At 37.2% G+C, this 20,339-nt stretch overlaps 2 protein-coding genes, 1 long non-coding RNA gene and 1 pseudogene across 3 annotated transcripts; 2 read left to right on the forward strand and 2 right to left on the reverse strand.

Annotated features, from left to right (window-relative positions):
- The first annotated feature begins 5,642 nt into the window (after positions 1 to 5,642).
- Positions 5,643 to 7,701, forward strand: LOC120017223. The gene is made up of 3 exons (XR_005472108.1): positions 5,643 to 5,737; positions 5,830 to 5,926; positions 7,388 to 7,701. It is a non-coding gene; the product is annotated as an uncharacterized LOC120017223 (long non-coding RNA).
- Positions 7,702 to 7,857: 156 nt separating this feature from the next.
- LOC119979891 lies at positions 7,858 to 8,733 on the reverse strand. Its single transcript, XM_038822512.1, has one exon. The coding sequence runs from the start codon at positions 8,731 to 8,733 to the stop codon at positions 7,858 to 7,860; it is 876 nt and encodes a 291-aa protein (XP_038678440.1).
- Positions 8,734 to 11,286: 2,553 nt separating this feature from the next.
- Positions 11,287 to 18,153, forward strand: LOC120015976 (annotated as a pseudogene).
- Positions 18,154 to 18,567: 414 nt separating this feature from the next.
- Positions 18,568 to 19,557, reverse strand: LOC120015977 (thioredoxin H2-like). Its single transcript, XM_038868515.1, has 3 exons — positions 19,220 to 19,557; positions 18,988 to 19,110; positions 18,568 to 18,899 (listed from the first exon to the last, which is right to left on the reverse strand). The coding sequence occupies exons 1-3, from the start codon at positions 19,376 to 19,378 to the stop codon at positions 18,735 to 18,737; spliced, it is 447 nt and encodes a 148-aa protein (XP_038724443.1). The 5' UTR covers positions 19,379 to 19,557; the 3' UTR covers positions 18,568 to 18,734.
- Positions 19,558 to 20,339: the final 782 nt, after the last annotated feature.

Genomic DNA, 20,339 nt, shown 5'->3' on the forward strand with positions numbered 1-20,339 from the left:
ATTTTTCAAGAGAGAGAATAAAGTCCTCCTAAATAATTGAAAGTGGGGGGATAACTTTGTTTTCTATCCTCGAATCCCATTATTAAGGAGGATTTCTTTCTCCAAATTGAAACTTAGAAAAAGAAAAAGGACATAATGACTAAAAAAAAAAACCCTAGATTATTATATGTTGTTTAATTAAGTGAATGGATGGAGACGTGGCAAGTGTTGATATACTTAATTTAAGGGAATTTTGAAGTCATTTTCAGCTTAGTAACTTGGCTTATAGCTCCAAGATTTGATAGATTTCATTGTATATACATTTACATAGTATTAGGAATGCGTCATGCTATTTGGACTCCCATTTTTACTTTATAAACCCCCTTTATCATTTCTCCCATCAAATCACTTATCATTTATACTCTCCCATCAAATCACTTGTCATTTCCTTTCCGTTCTCTCTCTACTTTTGCATTAAAAACTATCCATATGACATTTTCTTTCGGTTTTACAATCTTACCCTTTTTAACCAAATTGCCCCTCCAATTGTGTTCAATTACCATCTCGTCTATTGCTCTTTTTAATTTTTTTTGCTAAAATGATAAATGCTATTAATATTTGTAGATAAAAAAAAAAGTTTAAATTGATATGCATCAATTAAGGGAGAGGGGGATCAATTACTCAGTTATTCTTCACTCTACATAAAGACTCTAATGCCTTGATTGACTGAATCAAGCACCGACCTTCTCCCATTCAAGGTTGAAAAAAATGGATCATCTGAAATTATGGGGTGAAGAACTAAGATTGTCAAATGGTTTTAGTGATAAGGTAAATATATCAAATTTATTTTTTTAATAATTATTTTGATTAATTGCATAGATTAAAGTGAATTTGTATTGTTGGCAGGATGATATTGATATAAATGAAATAAAACAAGAAAAAGAACATGATCATGTAAATGAAGGTGAAGAAGACATTGAAGTGGATGTTACAAATGTATTTTTCACCTATATGGTATGCTAAATAACTAAATTAATACATGCTATATTTTGTTAATTTCTAACAAAATTAATACATTCTCAGGTATTCAATTCGCGTCAATTGTTAATTGAATGGGTGCAGAATACTGGACGTAATTTGGGTTTTGTTATTGTTGTTAAAAGGTCAAAGATTGGTGGATTTGGGAGGAGACGCAAATTATTGTTACAATGTGATCGTGGTGGCACCTATAAAAGTAATAAAACCTCCACAAGGTTAACTGACACAAAAGACGAGATTCCCATTTAGAGTGAAAGGGATGAATCCCAAATGCAACAACTCATGTCATTCCTACACCAGTACGAGTACGTTTTCTTTAATCGTAGCAATGGATTTCAAGATCGAGGTCAACTGTCCATGAGCATGTATATCTTAGTCAATTCCCACCTATATTGCATCCTCACATTATGTTCATAAAAGATGTAAGATCTTATGGAAATTGTGGCTTTCAGGCTATTGTTGGATTACTTGGTTTTGGAGAGGATGCATGCGTAAACATCCGACAAAACTTGATTGACGAATTGAGAACATTTTGGGCAGAGTATGTTAAACTATTTGGTGATTATAATCAGGCATGTTCCATTTACAACTCACTAAACTTCTGGGAATCAGATAAACCAGCACCACTTCAGAACTGGATGACAATGTCAGACATGGGTCACTTGATTGCTTCAAGGTACAATGTCATATTACATCTTCTTAGTTCTGAACAGTGCTTGACATTTTTGCCACTACGATCAATGCCTCTACCGCTGCATGAACACGTTATTATCACTATCGGATTCGTTAACAATAATCACTTTGTCCAAGTTGCCTTAACAAATGGTTACCCAATGCCTCCCATTATGATGCAATGGTTTAGAAATAGGTATGATTGCGCAGCTGCATGAGTCGCACTGTACACAAAACAGCTATAAACATTTATTAAGTGTAGACATTATATATTTCCTCCTGAAATCACGATGTTGTAATTTACATAATTTGTTTGAGTATTGAAATATTATTTGTCTATATTTTAGTTGAATATTTGGCAAATAAAGCCATCCTATAAGTGAAACCAATGAAAATCAGTGAGTGCATCAAAACATATATATACACACATATTGATGGGCCGAATCACAATGGTGGCTTAAAAAGGTCGGCCCATTTACATTTACAGTCTTCCATTTTCCACAGCTGTCTTCTCGATGAGAAGTTAATAAGGACAACATAATTACAAAAGGTAAACTGGAAAAATATAAAAGATAATGTTTGATTGATTTTAACATAATGTAATTGTCAATACGTATTATAGGGGGGTGAGAGAAGCAATATAGGGGTTTAAATAGCAATGCCGTAATAAAAACATGAATCCCATCTTTTTTATTAAAAAAATAATGAAGTCATAAAGTTGTAATGATTTGTACGACAAAGTCAAATCGTGGTCTCCATTGATTTTAAAAGGAAATCGTAAAAGGCTCCAATCCCGAGAAAAGGGGGTGTGAAATGTAAAAATGAGGGTATATATAGCATTAGGGCAAATGCAATGGTGGGTCTGTTTGGCAAGAATGGATGGGTTAAATGGATCTTTAATGGGAAATGGAGAGGTTGAATCCATACAATGATGGGCTTTTTGGCAATCAAAGTTACTGGACCAATTTAGGGAACAAAGACTTATATTGGGGCTTCAAATTGCCTCACTGGTGTGGGCCCGCACAAACACCAATTGCAAACCTATTCTCACATAAGGTACGAATCATACCCATTCTCTCCCCTGCACCTTCTCTTCGTCTCTTGCTCTCTCTCGGATCCGCGAATCTCACAACCCATTGGGGTCTCACGCATAAAGGTCTGTGGTTGGCTCGACTGTCATCGTCCCGCGTTTTTTGCTCTGTTTGTTTCATTGCTTTATCGGAACTACCAAGCAATTCAGCAAGGTCACCCTTCTCTTCATTTAATTGTTGTTCATCTTCTTATCTCTTTTGTTAATTAGGGGAGAAGAACTATCTCCAACTACCTCATTTGAAACAACCTCAGGCTGCAAAGTATCGTCGACGCTGCGACCTGTGTTCCAATTACGGGTCCTCGATCGTTGCTCGTCGAAGAAGAAGAATATCAGGTTTGTAGATCTACTTCTTGATTTACCTATTCTAGTGAGGTCCTCGAATCTGATTGGCTAGCCCTTGTTTTAATCTTTTTCTCTCTATGTCTCGCAATCCTTAGAAAGATCATTGAAGAAGCATATGTTTGGTATTTTCTCTGAACTTCAAAATTCATGTTTGCATGGACTTCTAATTTTGTGTTTGCATTTCTTTTGTCGATGCGATTGGCCTGTGATGTTTATGGATTGTGTTTTTTGATTGTTTTTCATTTGTTCTCCTCTTGATCATTTTTTTTAATTCGTATGAACCCTAATTTTTGTTTGATTGTATTGGCTCAGTTTTTGAATTCGGGAGAATAGAAATGTTGTTTGGTTTTTACGATGTAGCATAACTTCATAATATAGTGGTGCAATTTCGAGCCTTCCCACTTCCAATTATTTTGCAGTAAACGGTGCCGTGACCCCAAGCCAACCTCCAAATTCCCAACATCCACCAAATCATCAACAAATGATTCCAGGTGACAATTCTGCTTTATGGAATTACTTTGTCCAAATGTTGCAATCTGGATTTGACCCATCAACACTCCAACACTTTGTATCTAATATATCAAACAGCCAAAGTTATCCAAATATGACCCACCATCCAACTGTTAATGCACCCAATGTGAACCAAAGCCAGCAGATTTTTGATCAAACTACGCCAGCATCAGGTACTACTGTACTACCAAACGAGGCTGGAGGGTCAAGACGTAGGAGGAAGTCATGCCTTCCTCCTGAGGAGCTCACCCCAAGACCACCAAACTGGTCACTAGAGGAGGATGTCGATTTGTGTAAATCTTGGGTCACAATTGGAACAGATTCGATCACTGGAATTAATCAGGATAAGCATTCCTTCTGGACACGTGTTATGTCAGACTTTATTCAATGAAGAGGACCGATAGCTGGATGCAGGAATGAGCAAGCTTGCAAAAGTTGATGGGGGCTTATTCATCCATGGGTCACTAAATGGACTGCAATATGGAAGCAGAGCATGAAACTAATCCCTAGTGGCTACACCATACGTGATCAGGTACATTATATGTTGATTTTCTTAATAATAAGTGTGTTTATACTATGTCATTATATAAGTGTTGCCTTATGGTGATTTGTATCAAATCTATGCAGACATGTAGGCATAGTTGGGTTCTATGTTTTAATATGACCGGGAGTCCAAGAACACAACCATTTTTTCTTCTTCTTTCCTTTTGTGGAGGATTGTGTGATGCATCATATGTATTTAATTTTACTCATATTGGTATATGACATAGAAAAGTGAAATGCCTTTCCCCTGTTGCTGCTTTGGTGTACCATTTCAAACTTCTCTTGTTAATTTTAAACTTCTCTTGTACCTCCCTAGAGATTGGAGAGCAAACTCTCCAAGATTTCGTGTTATAATTAAAAAATAATTCAAATGAATTCATCAATGGAAGAGTTTCTCCTTTATGTGTTCACATCGCAATAAATTGTTTTGGCGTCTATCTTGTGCTGCATCTTGTCCCAAAATGGTGATTTCTGTGAAATAGACCTGGTAGATGTTGATATAAATGACTATTACTTTCTACATTTTGGATGGCCTTTTAACCATTGTTTTATACATCCAAAAATTTCTCTTTAAAATTTAAACTTCTTTAAATGTATCCTAACTTTCTGAACTTCTCTGAACCACTTATTAAAATCTGTTTAACTTAATCTTGTCTTCTTTTTTTCTTGCATATTAGAGGGCCTTTTGTTCTTCATTGAACTGAGATTTGGTTTGGATTTACTTGTCTTTTGGAAAAATGTCCTTGTCATTTTTATGAAGCTTTTTAGTTTTTACTCAATATTAGTTGATAGTTGTTTTTATGTTTCCCCAATCGTATACAGGAACGAGCTGCAAGATCACTATTCCACAAGACATACAATCATCAATTCAAGTACGAGCATTGTTGGTTGGTGCTGAGGAGCTGCTCCAAATGGCAACAATATAGTGCTGAGAGCAAAGCTGGTATTGAAGTTGGTCTTTACAAGCGACAACCGTTTGTTGACACAATGTCATATTGGAATGTTGGTGGGTGACATGGGGATGATCTAGAAAGGGAAGTGACTGAGACAGGGCTGTCTGAGCATAACTTTCAGCCAACATTCCCTGAGACACCTATCACGGATGAATCACCATTTCAAGCATCGAATGGTAACGAGAGAAACGATGAGGATCAAAGACCAATTGGTACTAAGGCTGCCAAAGCAGCGAAACAACGTAAGAAGTCTAGGAAAGGAGAGGCCTTAAGTCAAGTTAGTGAGAGTATAAACACTGGATTCCACGAGATGAATGAAACAAGCCGTTCAAATTGGGAGTTATTGGTGAAGAACCGCGAAGATACACGAAGGGAAAAAATAGAATTTGACCGGCAGTGCCATGAGGATGATAAAAAGGCTTATGAGGAGGAGAGACAACTCACCATGAAGGCCAAAAAATCAAAGATCATGAGGAACATGGCCGGGATCACAGAGGATTTGATATCCGCAAAAGGGAACTTAGGCATGTACAATCAGAGACTGAGTATAGGCAGCTGAATGCTTTGGTTGCTGCCTTAGAGGTTGAGCTAAAAGCGGAGATGGAAGGTACAATCATATTAAATAAATATGATACTATCCGCTTTTCTTAATTGTAAGCCTTAATGATGTATATACTAAAGCTTATTCTAATTCTACAGATATGAAAAAGGATAAGAACGTGGAAGTCGTAAGTCCTCCAATTCACACCGCTGAACACAGAACGCAACCCTCCAACTCAAATTGGCGTCAGCACTGGTAATTTTAATCATTGACAATTTAATATACCTGGTAGATGTTGATATAAATGGCTATTGTGATTCTATGGCAATTGAGTTTGATGCTTTGTAGTTTATATGTTGCTGTTCAATTTAGGTTTTTGAACAGCTTGTTGGATTTAAGTGCAATGCTTATTACCATGAATTGTTTTTGCATTATTGAAAACAATAATGCAGTTAACTATCGCTAGTAGGAAGACCATCTAAATGATGCTACTCTATTCCCCTTGGACTGTTTCTTTGGGGGAGAACCATTAAGTTGTGTATGCTATTATCTTGCTGAGAACCTCCTTTGCTGAACAATTGAGTGTTGGGTTTGAAATTCTGATTTTTTCTTAGCTTCTCTTCATTAACCTAGTTACCTCACTATTGTATTGTTGTTGGATGATAATACATTTTTATTCATGCAGCAATTGTTGGGTGGTGACAAGTCTTGCCAACTTAGTACGGTTGCCATGTTAGTAGAACTACGTTAGTAGGCATTCCCTACAAATGTGAATGGCCTGTAATGCATTAGCTCTCTGATTCCTATACACCCAAGTGGTCTTCTCCTCTTATTATGGAAGAATAAAAAAGATCACTAGTTGAAACGGTAGTTTGCCTTTGTCTAAGCAGTGGTGGTTCATCTTAGCATGTTGCTAGTAGTTTTACTTTCCTTCTTAGCTTGAATTTTACCAAATTCTGTTTGTTTGGGGAAAATACAAGAAAAAAAACCGGTATGTTGCTATGTAGTGAATTCTATGGATCAATGGACGATCTGATTCTGAAATTTTAATCTTAATGCTCTCTTTTCTTATATTGGCTGGTTGAGTAAGTGGAACGCTCCTTATAATGGATGAATTGCTTCCTTTCTAGAACATTACACCATTCCAATAAGCTTTGTTCGTTTTTTTCTTATCCTTATAATTCTCTCTATCTTTTCCTCATATTCTTTCCTTCTCTCCTATTTTTTTTACTCCTACTTCTCTCTTGATTGTCATTTTCCTAATAGATCGACCTATTTTTCAAACTTTAATTCGTGGGAATTCTATTTTATGCCTTTCTCATTGGACAACCGATGTTTTATATATGTACATGCACACGTTGTCTATACAAGATAGAAAGGGGTGGGGGGCCTGGCACTAAAGTTCTTAAAAGGACAACCATGAATATGTGTTTTCATTTATTTATCTCTGATTCATGACTATTTTAGGGGTGGGAGGCCTAGCACTAAAGTTCTTAAAAGGACAACCATGAATATGTGTTTTCGTTTATTTATCTTTGATTCATGACTGTTTTAGAGGTGGGGGGCCTGGCACTAAAGTTCTTAAAAGAACAACCATGAATATGTGTTTTCAATTATTTATCTCTAATTTATGACTGTTTTGTCAAAAAATTTAATAGATACCAGCTTATAGCCAAAATGTTTCTTTATCTTATTTGTGACAATGAATACATGTAGGATGTCAGACGACCATTGGCTCGAGAGGGAGAGGGAGAGGGAGACACATGCTTCTGACGATGACACTAGCTAGATGTAACCTGAAAATCGAGTTCACGTATTATTAATTTGACTACTATATACTTTAGCATGCAATTGAGATGGTTGGATGTTTTCTCCTTTGTATTTCAAAGACTCAAATATGTTTATTGTGAATTTTATTTATTTGGAATGTGATTCATGTTGGATATTATTCATTTGGAATATTTCTGTATTTGATATGATTGTTCTATATTGAGTAGATGTTTTGTTGTGTTGTGAAAGAGCATTATTGATGTAGGGAATCTTATTGCTTTGATATCTATGATCAATATTACATTTTCATGCTTCAAAGATAGTAGATTCCTGACTAGGACCAGACTGGTTCCAGCTGAGGAGTTGGTTACAAGGATTGCCATGTAAACTCCATATATGAGCCATCAAATCCATTTTCATTCTTGCATTGATCTGGTCATCACGTATATGTTCCATACGTGAGTGAATGTATTGTGCAAGAACCTCGGGGTTGTAATGGTGTCAATGGCTGATACAACCTCATCGGACAAAGGCATCCATGGATCGATATCAATATGCCTCTCATCGTCAATAATCATGTTATGTAGAATGATGTATGTAAGCATAATTTTTTTAAGCTCAGAAGTCTTGTAGTAACGAACTGGTCCCTTTGTGATGCCCCATTTAGCTTGTAGAACATCAAAGGCACGCTCCACATCCTTTCGAACACTCTCGTGTGTTCTTGCAAATACTTGTTCCACAGGTGTGTGTGGATGAGGGATTGATTGCATTAGTGCAGTATATCGCGGATAAATTCCATTCGTCAGATAATAGGACATGTGGTAAACGGACCCATTGACAATGAATGGTACATTTGGCGTGCGACCTCTTATGAAATCGTTGAAAATATGAGAGTGTCGTAATACAGTAATGTCATTATGGGAACCAACCATACCGAAAAATACATGCCAAATCCATAAATCATACGAGGCTACAGCTTCCAAGATTATCGTAGCAGATCTAGTGTGACCAAGGAATTGACCCTTCCAGGCGGAAGGACACCCACGCCACTCCCAGTGCATGCAATCAAGTGATCCTATCATGCCAAGAAATCCCCTTGCTGCATTTTCTTCCATTAGGTGCATAGTGTCATTCATAGTAGGTGTCCTCAAATATTGATCCTTGTACAAAGCCAAAATATTTTCACAAAATTTGTTAAGTGCTACCTTTGCAGTTGACTCACTAATTTTGATATATTCATCAAGACTATCCATTGGACCACCATATGCAAGAATTCTAAGTGCGGCCGTCATCTTCTGAATAGCAGATAAACCCAATCGTTCGGTGCAATCAGGAAGACGTTGAAAATACGTGTCTGTAGCTTCTATTCTAGATCATCCTTGATCCTTAGAAATAATTCCCGTCGCATACGAAATCTTCGCCGAAACATGTGAGGAGGGTAAGTACAATTTGGTGCAAAGTAATCTCGCACAAGATCATTGTGAGCCATCTCGTGATTTCTATGAATGTTAATGCGTGTCCTTGGTTGGACGGGACCAGGTGATACCATCATGGTAAGCATTTGAGTGGCATTTTGTATTTCCTGCTGCTCAAAAGCATACAAATCTTCATCTGAATCATCACGCGACTCCTCCTCAACAATGTTGGCTCTTCGACGAAAGAAACTTCACCTTCTATGAGAAGAATCTCCAGCCAATGTTATGTATTGATGACTTTCATAAATGAAATTTTCTTGAAGTAGAATGGGAAGTGTATTTGGCTCTGCTCAAAATATTGAGTGTATAGGATATTTATAGGCAAAGGAGGATGCATGTATACAATAAAGACAAATGTAGATGTCGTCATTTACATTTTTTTTTATTTTTCTTTCATCATTTACTATTTTTTAAAAAAATATTGTAATTATTTGCTGTAAAATTTTATTAATTAAAATAATTATTTATGGTTAATGTAATTTAATAGAAAATCATTTTCAAGAATATATATATTGTTGTATGTTATTCAAACATTTGCCACCAAAATTAATTAACTCACACCAATATCTATTTAACACCATTGTACAATGGCAAGAGACAATACATTTTCATTCTTATCCACATCAACAAAACACGTTTCCCAATACATTTTACTATCCCTATTACCTACCAACCATTGCATTTGCCCTTACCTTTTGTTTTTGGTGTTTTGCCATAATTACTAACTTGCAGAAGATGATGATCTTGTTTTGTATTTGACTGTTATGACTCAACGACTGTGAAAGCTCACTGCTCACCCAATCATTTGTCACCAACTTATACATACACATTATGACCATGTGTCACCAACACAATTGATATATAGTGTCAAGTCAAAGTTCTCATAGACAATCAACTGTTTTTTTAAACATCCTAGTGAGCTAAACATTGTTTCTTTCAATTAAGTATAATCTCTATACTTGTCAAGTTTATTCAGTGACAGAGCCAGGAATTGACGGTAGAAGACTAAATATTGACGTGATTTGTTACCCTAAAAATATTTTTTTTAGAACAATTTACTATATTTTATTTTATCACAAAGCACGTCTCCAACGTGCTCAAACTAAATCGAAAAATCGACTTCTAACTTAAATGGTTAGAGGAAGTTTTTCCATCTTTAGAGGTTGTAGATTTAATTTCTACAGAGTCCAAAAATACCATGTGATTACTTGATATGCGTGGTTTGGAATCACACAATATTTATTTAATCACAAAGACACTTCCCCATCTTGCCAAACCAAATTGAAGAATCAACTTATAGCCTAACTGGCTAGGAGGAAAATTTTCATCTTTAGAGGTCATGGGTTTAATTCCTATCGAGTCCAGAAGTATCATGTGATTACTTGATATGCGTGATTTGCGGATTATTGCATCGACCCATTAATTTATCCTATGCGTGGTTTGCAAAAAACAGTGACTATTAGGGATGTTAAAAAATTATAGAAATGAATTAATCGCCAAACCGATAGATTATTTTCAAAAAAAAGTTACTTAAAATCAATCGAAATAATTGTCGATAACTGATTGATTGGTCGGTTAAATTTATTTCCAAGAATTGGGAAAAAAAAACTCAATCGTAATCGATCGTTTATAATCCTAGTGGCTACAGATTTCCATGTCATAAAAATGCCAAACCAAACCCAGTAATAGAGAATATCTCATCTCATCTAGTATAATCAAATGGCATTAGGGATTGCCCTTAATGGTTGAGTGACAATTCTGACCACGATCACCTCAATAAAATTTTATATCAATAAAATTTAGTCCACATCTTTTTGCTGAGCTCTTTTATATCATTAGACAAAAAATTTTATTTTAAAGAAAAAGGTCAACATACAACTAAGGAAAACTATTAATTAAATTAGCTATCTAATCCATATAAATTAAGAAAATAAAATAATGTTTTTAAAAGGGGTCAACATAAGGACAGCTAAGCAAAACAAATCAAATAAACTGTTGAACCCAAATAAATCAAGAAATTAAATTCAACCGTTTATAATTTAATTGTTGGGATGAAAAATTGACTTGCGGTACAAATAGAGTCGTGTACACATTTTGATAAAGAGTTTAGACTCCATTACTTCATTCTATAATAACAAACACAGTAGAATGAACTATAAAATCGGAGAACAAACATTGGCCTACCATCCGACAATACCTTGATGCATCCGAATATTATTATGTGAAAAATAATTCAAAAGCTAAAATTTTTGAGAAGGGTATTTTCGTCCAAAAAAATTGTCGGTGAGGACTAGAGAGTGACCGTATCAAAATTAGGAGGTACCAACCCAGTGAGGTATCTTTGTAATGTCGGAAAATAGGAAAATTGTCGGTGAGTACATGCATGATTGTTGCGTAGTAAAAGCTGCCACTTCAAGATGAGAGAGAAAGAGAGAGAGGACCAACTATCACAGGCGTACAAGACAGAGAGAAGTAGAAAGACAAAACTGAAGGAGGTGAAGCAGAGTCCTCTGTTTTCTCTATTGATTTCTGATTATTCTTTTTGCTTCTCACGTCTTCTCCGGTTGATGCTATTGATAGATATCTTCTTGGGTTTTTTGTGGAGCTCAGGTCAGGGAAGATTAGTTGGTAGAGATGGATAACAAGGCAGAAGCTGAAACTATGGAGGCGGTGTCGAAGGAAGTTATGGATTTGGTACTGAAAAAACAGAGAAACCCCCACCTTTCTGTTTTCGAAAAATCTGATGATAAATTCCTCATTTTTTTAAAAAAATTTAGGGTTTTCTGTTTTGGGGAAAGCTTGTGATGAATTTGGGTGTTTGAGTGCAGGAGAACGTCCCCATGGAGGAGGTTTTCCAAACTTTGAGGTGTAACCCGAATGGGCTCACAACTGCGTCTGCTGAAGAGAGGCTTACCATTTTTGGGTACAACAAGCTTGAGGAGAAGCAGGTGCTATTTAGCTTCCTTTGTTTTCTATTTTTTATTTTTTTTTCTATCATCCTTTCGAAGATGAATTATTGTTGAAAATAAATGGGTGAATGTAGGATACATACCTCTGTAAATTTTTGTTGTTAAACTTCACTATTGCTTAGAGTTTGTCTCTGATTGTTATCTACTTCTTCGTGATTTGGGTATTTGTATTAAATGCCATTAACTGACTATACTTTGGATTGGATGTGATTCTGGGTTTTGCAGGAGAGTAAGTTTTTGAAGTTCTTGGGGTTCATGTGGAACCCTCTATCTTGGGTGATGGAAGTTGCAGCTATCATGGCTATTGCACTTGCCAATGGAGGAGTGAGTATTTCTTTTTTGTTCTTAAGGACAGTTTTTGGAGTACAATCGTTACCAGTTTCCCCTTTTTCTTTTCAATCTTTTTGCTGTTTAATGTTTTTCTTTCAATCTGTTGAAAGGTTGCAAGAAGTTTGCTAGTACTAGTATTATTGTTTTTTTCGTATGAAGTCTGCTTGTACTATTTATCTAGAATTTCCTTTTGGTCCTTTTAGGTCCCTGATAGTGATACTATGAATTGGAAATGAAGGCATAAGTGTACATGTTACCTTTCCTTCATGTCATAGACAAGAACATGAAACCCTTTCTAAATGTGGCTTTTGGCTCATGCATTTGTTCACTTGGTAACTTCGGTTTGTCTGTTTTAGGGGAAACCTCCTGACTGGCAAGACTTTGTTGGTATTATTGCTCTGCTTCTGATTAATTCAACAATAAGCTTTATTGAGGAGAACAATGCGGGTAATGCTGCTGCCGCTCTCATGGCTCATCTTGCACCTAAAGCTAAGGTATGATTAAATGAAGCCTACTCTTCTCGTCCTTAGATGTCATTTTCCCATTGAGTTTTGCCTTGAATTCTTTACTACCATCAATTTATAGTTAGATGATGTTTTCTGGTTAAATGGGATAATGTTATCTTCAAATACAATCAATTTAGGCTCTCAGAGATGGAAAGTGGAGGGAGGAGGATGCATCCATTCTTGTCCCTGGTGATATTATTAGTATTAAGCTGGGAGACATCATTCCCGCGGATGCTCGTCTCCTCGAAGGTGACCCATTGAAAATTGATCAGGTGCTTTGACAACCTTCATTTTTCTGTAGGCTGAATTTCAATTGATTTGGTAAAGAATATTTGCATCATGTCTTCATTATTTGAATGTTGCAGTCTGCACTTACGGGTGAGTCTCTTCCCGTGACTAAAGGACCTGGAGACAGTGTTTAGTCAGGTTCTACGTGCAAGCAGGGAGAGATTGAATCAGTGGTCATTGCCACTGGTGTCCATACCTTCTTTGGAAGGGCTGCTCACCTTGTGGATTCGACAAATCAAGTCGGGCATTTTCAAAAGGTTAGAAGATGTTAATGGAGATTTGTCTGTTTGTTTTTTTATTATACAGACAAACAGATGGAAATTTGCTAGTGTATGGAGACCAGATGACACAACGATGAAGGAGAAAAGATCGATTAAAATATGTATAGAGTGAACTCTTGGAGTTGATGGGTGTAGGAATGGCTCCTGAACAATATACATTCTTTTTGCAATATGCATTAAGATAATGATTTAACTTTTGTTACTGCATTCCATTTTCCAAATTGTTACTTTCTGACTCTAATGGTACGAATTATTCAGAAACCATTTAATGGATGTTTTTGTACCCTTTTTATCTGAAGTTTCCTTTTTGTGTACTCGTGTATTTACACATATTCATTAAAACTCCTTTTGCATCGAACAGGTCTTGACTGCAATAGGGAATTTCTGTATATGTTCAATAGTCGTGGGGATGATAATAGAGATCATTGTCATGTATCCAATTCAGCACCGGGAATACCGGCCAGGAATTGACAATTTGCTAGTCCTTCTTATTGGAGGAATTCCAATTGCCATGCCCACAGTTTTATCTGTGACAATGGCAATAGGGTCTCATCGCTTATCCCAGCAGGTTGGTAATATTTGCTATTGCAGTGATTTAAATTTAAGAGATCGTGGCTTGGTGGCTGCCAGTTTATATGTAGCAAATTTTCATTAATTACAACAGGGGGCCATCACAAAAAGAATGACAGCAATCGAAGAAATGGCTGGCATGGATGTGCTTTGCAGTGACAAAACTGGAACTCTGACCTTGAACAAGCTTACCGTGGACAAAAATCTTATTGAGGTTGGTATCAATTTACCTCTCTTTGGCTCCATTTTGCGTAGATTTTCTTCTATTCCAAATGATGGATTTTTAATTTCTTTTGTGTAGATATTTGCCAAAGGAGTGGACGCAGATACTGTTGTTCTCATGGCAGCTCGAGCCTCCCGAGTGGAAAACCAGGATGCAATAGATGCTGCCATAGTGGGGATGTTGGCTGATTCAAAGGAGGTGAGATTGAGATGAATTCTATTTTATCTATAACCTAAGGAACAAAGCTGATTGATCATTCACACCCAAAAAAAAATATACAATATTATGTCACTTTAATCTCTTCACTAATCTGTGTTTCTGTATTTTTGTTGTGGACTATCAAACAAGGCGCGGGCTGGAATTCAAGAAGTTCACTTCCTGCCGTTTAACCCAACTGACAAGCGAACAGCTCTGACATATATTGACAGTGAAGGCAAAATGCATCGTGTTAGTAAAGGAGCACCAGAGCAGGTAAGAATGATAGCAAGTGATAGTATATCTCAAATGGTTTAAAGGTTACTTTTCCTACTGATTAATATATGTGGTTTGATTATCAGATTTTGAATCTTGTACACAATAAGTCAGAGATAGAACGCAGAGTTCATGTGGTAATTGATAAGTTTGCAGAACGGGGATTACGTTCTCTTGCAGTAGCATACCAGGTATGATGATTATCAGCTCTTCCTTTTAGCTCTTATTGTCGCCTCATGTGTGCATTCTGTCTGTTTCCTGGTTAATGTTTTTTATTGTCATCTGCTCACAGGAAGTTCCTGATGGAAGGAAAGAAAGCTCAGGAGGTCCATGGCAATTCATTGGCCTTATGCCACTGTTTGACCCACCTAGACATGATAGTGCAGATACAATACGAAGAGCATTGAATCTTGGGGTAAATGTGAAAATGATCACCGGTGGGTATCTTTTTTGGAGTATCATTGTTATATAGTGTTTTCTCATTTTAGAACCAATGTTCTTATGAAAATGATCCATGTTTTTTTGTATTTCTTAATAATCTTCAAGATATTTGACATTCTCCTGTGGCATCAGCCATCTTTAGGTTTTTTTATTCTCACGATTTTTGTTTCCTCTTGTTCATTGACTGATCTTCGATTATTACTACCCTTACTCTTATCAATTTAAATCTTCATTAGGTGATCAACTAGCAATTGGGAAGGAGACAGGACGTCGACTGGGAATGGGAACCAACATGTATCCTTCATCAGCATTGCTTGGACAGAACAAGGATGAGTCCATTGCCGCTTTACCTGTCGATGAAATCATTGAAAAAGCTGACGGTTTTGCCGGTGTTTTCCCCGGTATAATTCCTTTTTTTCCCTTTTTATCCAAGACCAGTTAGTTTGTTGGATAACCTTTAATAACCTTGGTCCAAGTCCTGTTGCACCCAGTAACCGTTATTCAGGAGCTGTGTATCCTGCTGGGAAAGGTCTCTGATGAGTAACTTGCATTCGAGTTATTGAATGAATGAGTAGATACCGTACATCGTATTTCTGTTTGAGATCAGATAATGCTTCTTCTTACACCCGTGTTAATTTGACCTTTCTTTTTGCTGCTACAGAGCATAAATATGAGATAGTGAAACGATTGCAAGCCAGGAAACATATATGCGGAATGACTGGTGATGGAGTTAATGATGCCCCTGCTCTTAAGAAAGCTGACATTGGCATAGCTGTTGCTGATGCAACTGATGCAGCTCGCAGTGCTTCTGACATTGTCCTTACAGAATCTGGTCTTAGTGTTATCATTAGTGCTGTACTAACTAGTCGGGCAATATTCCAGAGAATGAAAAACTATACGGTAATCCTAGGCTCTGATCCTGTCTATTCCGAAAGATTGGTGTTCATTGTTGTACTTGCATCGATAAATAATTTACAGTTGCTAATGCTTCTGCAATCTATGTTTTTGAGTGGCTTTTTGATTATTACAAGTTACAACAACATTGTTCCCTTATGATTTTTTTTGTCCTTCTTGTTTCAGATATACGCAGTCTCCATTACGATACGTATTGTGGTGAGTTTGATGTTGGCTTTGGGATACTGTGTTTGAGTAACATTGTTTTTCTTGGTTCCTATAATTGCTTTCTTGGCATGCTTATTTTGGTCCTATATCTCAATGTTGTTGTATAGCTGAATCTTCATTTTTTTTGCCTCCTTTTATGACAGCTTGGCTTCATGTTACTGGCCCTCATCTGGAAGTTTGATTTTCCACCCTTCATGGTGCTGATTATTGCTATTCTTAATGATGATTTGTATTTTATGCTTTCCAACCTTCATTTGTTTCATATTACTTTGTGTGTGTCTTTGTAGCTGTTACATTAAGGATCTATATCGTTCCAGGTACCATCATGACTATATCAAAGGACAGGGTGAAACCCTCTCCTCTGCCAGATAGCTGGAAGTTGGCGGAGATTTTCGTGACGGGGATCATTCTTGGCTGTTACTTGGCAATGATGACGGTGATCTTCTTTTGGGCAGCATATGAGACGGATTTCTTTCCTGTAAGACTAAGTTATCTTTTGGAAAACCGTCAAGTTTATGTTTCATACCATCAAGTTTAAGTGCGATTCCATTTTCACCTTTCTGGCCTGTGAAAGTTATCTAGTTGTTTACTTTGAATAGATGTTTAGCTGTCTAACTTTTCCAGATGATGTATTTGCTGGTTTCTCCACCTTTTAATCAGTTGCTTGAATCATCTGATTTTCAGCGTACATTTGGGGTCTCTAGTCTACAACAAAAAGATGACTATAGAAAGCTTGCCTCGGCTATATACTTGCAAGTGAGCACCATCAGTCAAGCCCTCATATTCGTGACACGCTCTAGGAGTTGGTCTTTTGTCGAGCAACCTGGTCTCCTACTTGTAACAGCTTTTGTGATTGCCCAGCTGGTGAGTGAACTGGTTCTTCTTCCTCTCCATTTCTTTGCATGGTCTTAGAATGACCATTGGAAGTATTTTGATTGGTTGATTTCTTCTGCGAGCAGATAGCTACGCTGATTGCTGTATATGCAAACTGGAGCTTTGCTGCAGTAGAAGGGGTTGGATGGGGTTGGGCTGGAGTAATTTGGCTTTATAACCTCATTTTCTACTTTCCGCTCGATCCTATAAAGTTTGTCATCCGATATGCCCTAAGTGGGAAGGCCTGGGATCTTGTTATTGAGCAAAGGGTATGGAAATCACACTGCTGTATTAGAGTCATTTTGGAGAGTGGAACCCTTTCTTACCACTTACTGATGTAATTTCTGTTTTCCAGATTGCCTTTACAAGGAAGAAAGATTTCGGGAAGGAAGAGCGTGAGCTTAAATGGGCACACGCTCAGAGAACCCTCCATGGGCTGCATCAGCCTGACACAAAGATGTTCACTGAACGCAATAGTTTCACTGAATTGAACCAGATGGCTGAAGAAGCAAAAAGACGAGCGGAGATTGCAAGGTACAAGTTTCAACCTGAACTAAACCGATTTTACTGCTCCCCCGTCTCAACCCCACACAAGTATACCTTATCCTCTCTTTTTGTCTGGTAAGCAAATATGTTTGCCGGGGATTATGCATCGTCCTACTGTGTAATCTTAGAATCACTGTGGGGATAGCTTCTATAACAACTAAGATTTGATTGTTCTGCCAAATGAGCTTTAACAGAAAGACAAGTGTAGTCCTTTAATATGAAATCCTATGCTTTAGGTTGTCTATTCCCTGCCTCACAAGCCCTTATTTGCTGCAGGTTGAGAGAATTCACTACACTGAAAGGGCATGTAGAATCAGTGGTGAGAAAGAAGGGTCTTGACATAGAAACAATTCAGCAAGCCTACACTGTCTGAGAAGACACCGTCAGATTTTGCCACCATAACACTCTATATATATATATATAGATAGATATTAGATGTATACCCCTATTAGCCTCTGTGTGTATATATAGAGAGATATTAGATGTATACCCCTAGTAGCCTTGAGAATGAAGCCTTGTAATATATTTTTCTAAAGTAGAAACCAGAAACTATCATTAGAGGATGTTTTTTATTGAATAATGTTCTCATTGCTGCTTGTCAGTTGCATCTTTCATTATACTGTTGTCAATCTGCCTTCAGCAAACCCAATCCCACTTTAATACAGTAAACCTGATAAATAAAATCCGACACTGCAACTGTCCAACAGATGAAGTTATTAGGAGCTGGGTCCTTCCAAATTTACTTCCTTTGAAAAGTAAGATAAGCATTCTGCTTGCTGTAAAACTGCAGGCAATATACATCAAAAGTTGAATGATCAAAGGCACCTCCCCCCATACCAAGATCAACCTCCTCCTTACCAGCCACTGACATTTTTCATAACCCCAATTGCATAAAAGTGAAATTTCAACCTCCTTATAAATATATGTTGGAAAGGATTTAGGTTTCGGATGGATGACAAAGGAGATCTATTTTTACAAAAGAAATAAAAGTGACAAAAGACCATGTAAGAAAGGAGGATCACACAGCATAGTTTATGGTTAAGAAAGGGAATTCAACTAAGTTGCATTCCTGGTCAACAAGTGTAGTAGTGTGTATCACAAAAACATACAATATACACCATCTTATTGATAACTTACAATGCTTCTTGAAGACATCACACATAAGGGGAGACTGCATCAGACTTCACATCAATTGAGGCTATACAAGTTTCAAGCAGCAGCTTGGACCTTGGAGAGCTCTGTGCTTTTCGATCTTCTTCTCAAGCTCATGCTTCGCGGCCCCAACCACCCTATCCACTTCCTTCCCTTTCTTGACAAGCACGATAGTGGGTATGGCCCGCACTTTGAATTTTTGCGCCACATCCTATCACAGAACAAGAATGAGGTGTTGATCAGTAAAATTCGTCAATGGAGATTGGGAATTTGAGACAGCAAATAGAGAGGGGCCTCACATTCAACTCGTCGATATCGATTTTGGAGAACTGGACATCGGTGAACTTGGAAGCCATGGCTTTGATTGCGGACTCCATGAAATTACAAGAACCACACCATGTTGCCCCGAAATCTATGACCATCTTTCACTCAAACAACACGAGACTATTCAGATTCAATTTATAATCTGTCGCATAAATTGAACAGATATGGAAATTCGAAGCAAATATTTAGTCTGACAGAGTTTCATACCAGTTTAGGAGATTTCTTTGCTTCTTTGAAGTGGAGTTTCCACCGGGCGGAGGAGTGGAACGATGTGACCGAAGAAGGCTCCTGTGATGATGAGTCCTCGGTGGCGGTGGCGGTGGCAGCGGCGGGACCTCCGAACAAGAAAGACAGTGCAGATCCCATTCTATATGTTGGCCATCTTCCTCCTTGTGTGCGTAACTAGTACGGAGGAGAGGAATACAAAGAATGGAATCTCCGAGAGTGATTTGTTTGGTAACAACATATTGTTTGCGGGAATTCTCTCTCCTCCGTACTAGTTACAAAATGTCGATAGATCCACCTGAATTGAAGTGGAAGGAAGAAAAAATGAAGACTTTTTTTAGAGGCAACATGTAAAGGAAAAAGGGCGACACGTGGGACCCTACACTTGTGGAGTGAAGAAAAGAATGGCATACACACGTGAGACACTAATAAAGGAGAAGGAAAAGTGAAGAAAGTGGTGGGCCATGTTCCTAGTGCTTTTAGTATGTGATGTACATCTTTGTGTTAGAAGTTAATTCTCTTGCCTTAGTTCATTTTGTTTATGTCATCACCAACTATTTGGTTATCCAAATAGCGTTACGATTATCCAAATAGCGTTACGATTAATCACCATTAGTTATCAACATTAGTTCAATCAATCCTCGTGGGAACGGTAACTCATTCATTATTTTATTATTTATGCGACTTGCGTACTTGCAAGTATCGTGCAAAAAGATTTTGAATGACAAAAAAATCCAAATTAGAATGAGAATTAACCTATATTGATATCAACAAAAAGTTACCTCAATCCCCGACAACGACGTCTAAAACTTGTTGGTGTGATACTTGCAAGTGCACAAGTCGCACAAGTAATAAAGAGTGAGTAGAGTATCGTCCTACGAGGATATTTTGACAATTCAATTAGGTACTGACTGTGATTAAGTCCTAAACTATTTGGAGAGTCGAAATTGTGATTTGTTTAACAACTAAGATAAAACAAGAAATTAAGCAGGAGAATTCGATCAAACACAATTATTGAAATCAAGAATGGAAAGCACTAGGGTATCTAATTTCGCCGTCTCTTATCCAATTCAACTTTTTTGACTCCTTAATCCCTTAATTA

This window comes from Tripterygium wilfordii, chromosome 15 (assembly GCF_013401445.1).
Source record: "Tripterygium wilfordii isolate XIE 37 chromosome 15, ASM1340144v1, whole genome shotgun sequence".
Classification (NCBI taxonomy): Eukaryota; Viridiplantae; Streptophyta; class Magnoliopsida; order Celastrales; family Celastraceae; genus Tripterygium; species Tripterygium wilfordii.